A 6,599-nucleotide genomic window follows, 5' to 3' on the forward strand; every position below is an offset into this window, starting at 1 on the left:
GCTGTTTTGTGAACAGAGAATGATTGGTGGAAGGGATTGGAGCTTTCTTTTATCATACTTTGTTGCTTTGGACTTCAGTTATTGTATTGGATGGGATTAATGACTTCTGTAATATTTTTTAGGGTTGGCTTGTAATTAGGTGTCTCTCTATGTAAACTTCCTGTATATTTGGGTTATGTCTAATTACGTTTATTAATAAATTTCTCACTTATATATATAATAATAATAATAATAATAAAAGGTTGGAAACCAAAACAGCTATTTGCTTTCTTCAATAGCATCTCGTAGATATGTTATTTGGATTTTCATAAAAAAAAAAATGATATATACACGACCATTTTACAACTTGAAACATTACTATTCTTTGATTGGATGCTACTAGTATGCTAACCATGTTTGACCACTGGGCATGCCCTCTAATGTAAATTATTTCTTTTTTATTTTTTATTTTTCCTTTTTCTTTATCATATTGTTTAAACATCTTTAAATATTTAAAAAAAAATAAAACAAATACACAAATATACTAATAGTCACTTTCTTAACTATTAAAAGAAAAGAAAAATTTTTAAAAATTAAATACACCGGTGGTCAAAATGAGGAGACAAATCTATGGAGCGTACCATCATTTCCTTCTTTGATTTTAATTGAATTTTGTATGAATTTGATGGGTTTAAATTCGAAAGGCAATCATCTTTTAATGAAAGATTGTGTAAAAATTGTAAAATAATTGTGTTTATACTATTTCAAACTTTTAATATAGACGACTTTTCGCAGGATAGTTAGGCAGCTTCGTGATTTCATGGCCCGTTTGTTGCTATTTATGGACTTTTTCATCCTTGTGAAACTGATATTGCCTTTTCTTTATGAATAAAGCTTGAATGGCACTTCTAAAATCCCGAGTATGTGGGTTGTATATAAGCAATCATGACATAAAATCCCAATCCTTTGATAGTTTATTATTTCAAACAATCGAGACCATACAATTCTTGATCCGCTTATGACATAACCAAACTCCAGTTTCTTGGAGGATGAAGATCCCATTATCGAAGAAAGCAATCAACTGGTTTGGTTTCCAACTTCCAAGTGCAAGTCAAAGCTTCATCCTGTACATACTTGACTGATTTGACACAGAAAAGAATCACAACTAATCTAAATATCAGTAGAATGAAGGATTTACATAATGTTACCTGTCTAAGGCAGCTTGGCTAATAGGAATCACACCGACTGGGGATACGAGAGCATCCACAGGAATGTCATCTGGAGTGACTGCTATAACTCCTTCATCCATTATCTGCACAGAATATGACAGCACAACTGCAGAAACAGACGCAATCATTTCAAGTGACTAGCATACCCTTATTGAATTTATTTAATTGAAGTATTTACGTTCGATTTGAGGTTTGGAAAAATGGATATATTCTTGAATTTGGAAGTACTCTAGCCTTGTTAGAGTTGATTATCAGGTTTTATGAGTTAACTCTCTAGACCCTCGGGGTCGGGGTGTTACACTTATAACCAGGCTACAAGACCTTGAGCAATTGTTTAAAACTAGAATTCAGAAACTACTTATCCAAAAATAAAAAAGAATTCATACATACCAAGGAGGGGTTGCTTCCAATCCCTTGCCTTGGCAAGCTCTTGGTATTTCTTCAGGAAGGTATCATAATAACTATTGATTTTCATCAAACAAAGCAACCTTAGTTATGCATGACTTTAACATGTAAATTGTAATTGGCGTATAAGAATAAAAGGTCAAATTTCATCCAGGACTAAAAGTAGTTATTTGGAGTCTGAATGAATACCAATACTTTAGGAGCTTAAAATAGAGATTTTATATCTAAATGAGCACACAATATCGCCTACCCTCAGCACCCACAATTTCATAGGCTAATAGAAGTTTAAATGATAGGCCAGGATTCATAACTATACCCTCCACCACGACCCAGGCGCCTTCCAGATCTGTCAAATGCTAGTCCTGAATGTAGAAAATGCTATTATCTACATTTTGGTTTGTGAAACTGCGGAGCATTTTATAATCAAATCAGAAAACAGGAAGTTCTACCAGGCAAGAGGAACAAATCAACTGGCTCATTTGCTAGCATAACTGCACCAAAAGAAATCCTTGTAAGTGTCAGCCCATGTACATATATTTAGATGCATCTATAAAATGCAAAATTAGGCCTACAAAAAATATTTGAACGGGAGTAAAATGCATAAAGCTTGGCTAGGTTTAGGTGAATTGAGTGCGGAAGTTGTTACATGAGAGCAAGAGAGATAGGTTATAACATTTAAAATAGTTACCATCTTCACGTTCGTTTCCATCACTATCCACTGGAACTGGTTCTAAGATGTCCATTGAATTTGCAACAAGATCATCAATACATGAGATTCTCAGCATGCGCATGTGACAATTCTTGTCCTCCACGCGTGGAACATAAAGTATTTTTCCTCTCTGTGTGTGGCCATCTTGAGTCAAATATAAAAAGTTAAGTACTTCCCAACATGTGATAAAAAATACGTGGTAAGCAAGGATTCATGAAAGTAATAAAGTCGCACAACATCTTGTTTCATGCTAAAAGTGAAAGTTATAAACCTAAGGTTTGCAGCCCGGAGAAAGTGGTGGTGGTTAGGACATGAAAATATAAAATCGACTGGTTTAAAGAACAAGACTTTCATAGGAGATTTCCCCTGGTAATCATATCTACACGTTTTGCTCCAGCAATTACAACATAGGTGTATCTAAAAATTAGGAGCATCTAGTCCTTTTCATACAGAATCTCTGAAGAGCCAAGCAGTCATTCGTGCCAAGTAATTCAAATCACAACCACTTCAGGTAAATCTACTCCCATACATTAACATATCCTTAAAGGAGAATCATTCATGTTTATTTGATTTAATGGCTTGTCTACACAACAATGGTCTCCATAAACCCCCTCTATCTGGGTGAAGCTGCCCAAGATAATTTCACCAGCTAAACTAGAGGGATTGAGAATTACTCCATTTCTTACCCACAATCAAGTCTAAACGCCCTCATTTTAGTAATCACGAAGAATGTCGCATTCCCAAAAAATAATAAGTAGGATAGATCACACACCTCCAGTTGGATTTGACAGAGTTTCAGACAACAATTTTGATGTGTCAACTTCCCGCAAAGCACTGCAGCTTATATAGGCACACAATCTCCTACTAGATTTAAACCATGGAGATTCCAAAATAATACTCTGAATGGCATTGTCTGAACAAAAGAAACAAGACAGTAAGACCCATGTGCCAGAAACAATGTAAGAAACGAAGGGTAATAACAGTTGTGAGTACCTTCTTGGGATCTGAGGTCGGGCTCCATAGCCTTGAGGGCCTTGCGGACCCTGGATCGGAGCGCTCGTTTTTGCTTGAACACGGAGTCCAGATGTTCTTGTTCTGTGTTCTTGTTCATCGTCGAGAAGGTAACGGTGGATGGAGGCGCGTACGAGGGTGGGCGAGAGAGAAGCGTGTTTGGTGCCGGTGCTGGTGAGGGTTGGTTCATCAGCGCTGCCAATACGCGTTGCTTCACTTGTCGGATTAGCCTCATGGGTCGGCTCTCATACTGCTTTACCCTCTTTAAAATTCTCATCTTAAACAATACAAGATTTGAGTGGCATTACAGCCACCGAAAAAGAGGTCCGAATTTGTGTTCCAAATAGTATATTTTATTTTTTTCTTTTTTTCTTTTCTTTCTTTTTCAAGTAGTTTTTTAATCATCATAAATATTTAAAAAAAAAATAAAAAAATTCACAACATTATTAGAAAATTTCTACAATCACTAAATAAAAAAAAAAAAAAACTCATTCGAAACCCAAAGCATTTCTCATAAAATTTTATTGACCACCTTATAAAATTTTCAGGATATTGCAAATCATATCTTACAACAATCCAAATTTGAGCTGCTTCAAAAATCAAAGTTCTTATTTTAATTAAATCTATTTTCTCTGTGTGAAAAAAAAAAAAAAAAAAAACCTCAGGTGTAGTGCGTTCATATAAAAACAAATGGATTAGGCTCAGTTTGGTTTGAGAGTTATCTCAACGGAAAGATGCCTCTTGTATCCAAATTTATGGCATGCGCAGCAATTTTGCTTTTTCTCCCAACTTCACAAAACACGGCCATTTTTTGCTCGAAAGGAAAAACACGCCCCTTTCCCTCGGCATCTGGTCATTCAATGTTATTCGAAAGTGCCTAGGAGCTGGTCCTGGTTATTATAGTGGGTTTACACTATCCAATCAACGTGCGACACGTATGGATTTCAGCAAATGTAAAATAGAATTACTTGTAGGGAATGAATCATGTAGATCTCCTTTCCCCCTCACCCGAGATCTCTGCTTCTTCTCTCTCTCCCACCTCCGAATTGGAAGGTCTAGTTTTCGCCCCCACCCATTTTCTCCTTCGCTCTCCCTCAAGCCGAAGTGAGGACTCTTCGCTCTCCCATTACTTGATCGCTCCGCTCTTTTGTGTGGCAGAGGTTGAAGCTCTCAATCATCACCGTGTTCTATGTCTTGTCTTGTGTAGATTTGAGTAACCACTTCCACGTCCATAGTTGCAGCTAAGTTATGAATTCATTCCCCCATTGGACAATTGAGGTTATTTCCAAGAAATTGTTGAGATGTTATTTCCAAGTAATTGGGGTTGGCACGAAGAACCGGTTTTGTTTGTCCTCATCTGCATGAAGTCTCGATCAACGTGTCCTTTTATTTTTCTTTCTATTTCATTTTTTTTTCCCCTTTCCAGAGCTGCAGAACTGTAACTTCCTTTGCAGTGATGCAATCATTGGCTTTCATTGTCGGGGATTATGCCAACTCCTCTTTTTTACCAATCGGTGCCTCATACTCATTCCCCTGAATGCCTTTCGTTCACTGACACGTTTATCATGACTATTTTTTTGGTTCATTGACACGTTTATCATGACTATTATTTCCAAATCATACTCGAGTCTTTTGTTACACAGTTTCTTGTTGGATAAGCCTTTATTTCCTTATTTAATCATAAGCAACCATGACTATAAAGATAAACAACTTGAATAACAACACAAGCATTACAAGAACTGAACTTCAAATCAACAAAATGAATCAACACAAAGAATAACAACACAAGAATAGGAGGCAGGCAACCTCAAATCAAAAGAATTACTACAACACAATTTTCAGATAAAGGGGAGATTATCTGGAGTGGAAGGTCATAGTTCAAGAACTGAACTTCGACTTTATAGATTGGACAACCTGTTCTTCTACTTGGAAGGCCCTCGTTAGAACATCATCTGGAATCGAGGGTGTTGAAGCAAAGAGAGTAAAGGGAAGGACCACAGCCCCTGGTAACTGACTGTTGAAAGCCGCAATGGTAAGGGCCTTCCCTACTCCAACGTTCTTTTGGAAGTGTACAAGTCCTTTAGGAATGACAAACATCTGCCCAGCAGTCAAGACTTTAGAGTGATACACATTTCCAGTTGTCACAAACCCCACAAGTAGCTTCCCTTCAATGATCACGCCGCTCTCGGTTGCACGAGGGTGAGAGTGGGGTGGATTAACTCCTCCCGGTGCAAAGTCCACTCTGTTCATTGAAATCCCAAGCGTGTTGAGTGCAGGAAAAGTAAGGACATTACCTCCAGTGACGTTTGAGCCAAAGATGTTTGATGTGTCACCCACTTTGGTTAAACCATCAAAGAAGAAATCATCTGAAGTTACTTCCGAGGCAGGTTTGCAAGGGAAGCCATTAACTGATATAGAGGCACTCAGATCCGCCACACAGAAATCCTGTAATGAATCAGGGTCGGCTGCAAAGGAAAGCAAGGGGAGAAGCAACAACAAGACGAGGTATGACAGCATGTGGACGTGTGAAGTTGATGGAATCTTCATGGCTGCAATTGGCTTTTGTTTTTAGAAGAAATGGTTTTTTTTTTTTTTTTTTCCTTTTCGTAGATGAGATACTGGGATACTCCAGAGGTTGGGAATAATGGTCCTATATATAGAACTTTTCCTCTCCTGGAAACCCCACAAGTCTTCATCTTTATCATTTTGATTTATCCGAGGCAAACATCATATCGACCAAGTCAAATGATGTGGGGGGTACAAAAAGGTCCAGAAGATCACGTAAAAGTTTTTTTTATAATTAATAAGAATTTATTACCAACAATAGGCACCACAGAAAGTATATAAAAGAAATACCTACTGCACACTGAAAGCAGGAAACTACGACAGAAACAGATTAGAAAAGTATAAGCTTTTTGACACATCTGGAAATTTGTTGGGTTTTGTCAGGCAAAAATCTATAAGCTTTTTGACACATTTGACACACCATTGAATTAGAATAGTATTTGCCAAAGGCATGTGGTCTGATGGCACAACACCCACATCTCCAAAATCGAATTAGAAAAGTATTTGGTGTTCTAATTTTTACCATCGAATGAGAAAAGTATTGGTATTCTAATTTTTTTTATAACTTAATGGATTCCATAACAGTCGTGTGTTACACATCAGGCTTGCAAATAGCAAAACTCTTTTGTTAGAGATTACAAGATGCAAATAGTAAATTCTTAGATGTCGGTTGAAAGATAATCTAAGTTATTTTCCTGGGA

The 6,599-nt window shown here is 37.1% G+C and overlaps 2 protein-coding genes across 5 annotated transcripts; both read right to left on the reverse strand.

The window, feature by feature from the left end:
• Window positions 1-925: 925 nt before the first annotated feature.
• On the reverse strand, window positions 926-3,602 carry LOC121237739 (5-formyltetrahydrofolate cyclo-ligase, mitochondrial-like). 4 transcript variants are annotated; one of them, XM_041134600.1, is made up of 8 exons: window positions 3,316-3,602; window positions 3,095-3,235; window positions 2,302-2,466; window positions 2,063-2,104; window positions 1,930-1,975; window positions 1,599-1,669; window positions 1,188-1,314; window positions 926-1,103 (listed from the first exon to the last, which is right to left on the reverse strand). In XM_041134600.1, the coding sequence occupies exons 1-8, from the start codon at window positions 3,566-3,568 to the stop codon at window positions 1,091-1,093; spliced, it is 858 nt and encodes a 285-aa protein (XP_040990534.1). In that variant the 5' UTR covers window positions 3,569-3,602; the 3' UTR covers window positions 926-1,090. The 4 variants fall into 4 exon arrangements, 3 of the variants coding, with proteins under 3 accessions (XP_040990534.1, XP_040990533.1, XP_040990535.1); XM_041134599.1 differs by having other exon boundaries at window positions 926-1,117; XM_041134601.1 differs by lacking the exon at window positions 2,302-2,466 and having other exon boundaries at window positions 926-1,117.
• A 1,464-nt stretch (window positions 3,603-5,066) lies between these two features.
• Window positions 5,067-6,383, reverse strand: LOC121237744 (germin-like protein subfamily T member 1). The gene has a single exon (XM_041134608.1). The coding sequence runs from the start codon at window positions 5,878-5,880 to the stop codon at window positions 5,212-5,214; it is 669 nt and encodes a 222-aa protein (XP_040990542.1). The 5' UTR covers window positions 5,881-6,383; the 3' UTR covers window positions 5,067-5,211.
• Window positions 6,384-6,599: the final 216 nt, after the last annotated feature.

The sequence above is a fragment of the Juglans microcarpa x Juglans regia genome, chromosome 6S (assembly GCF_004785595.1).
Source record: "Juglans microcarpa x Juglans regia isolate MS1-56 chromosome 6S, Jm3101_v1.0, whole genome shotgun sequence".
NCBI classification, from domain to species: domain Eukaryota; kingdom Viridiplantae; phylum Streptophyta; class Magnoliopsida; order Fagales; family Juglandaceae; genus Juglans; species Juglans microcarpa x Juglans regia.

Excerpts from the sequence above, each read along its gene's own strand:
- LOC121237739 (XM_041134599.1), bottom strand. The coding sequence starts at position 3,568 with ATGAGGCTAATCCGACAAGTGAAGCAACGCGTATTGGCAGCGCTGATG. Across the intron at positions 3,236-3,315 it reads CGACCTCAGATCCCAAGAAG|ACAATGCCATTCAGAGTATT; the intron begins GTACTCACAACT and ends TCTTTTGTTCAG. Across the intron at positions 1,976-2,062 it reads TGATTTGTTCCTCTTGCCTG|GACTAGCATTTGACAGATCT; the intron begins GTAGAACTTCCT and ends TTCTACATTCAG.
- LOC121237744 (XM_041134608.1), bottom strand. The coding sequence starts at position 5,880 with ATGAAGATTCCATCAACTTCACACGTCCACATGCTGTCATACCTCGTC.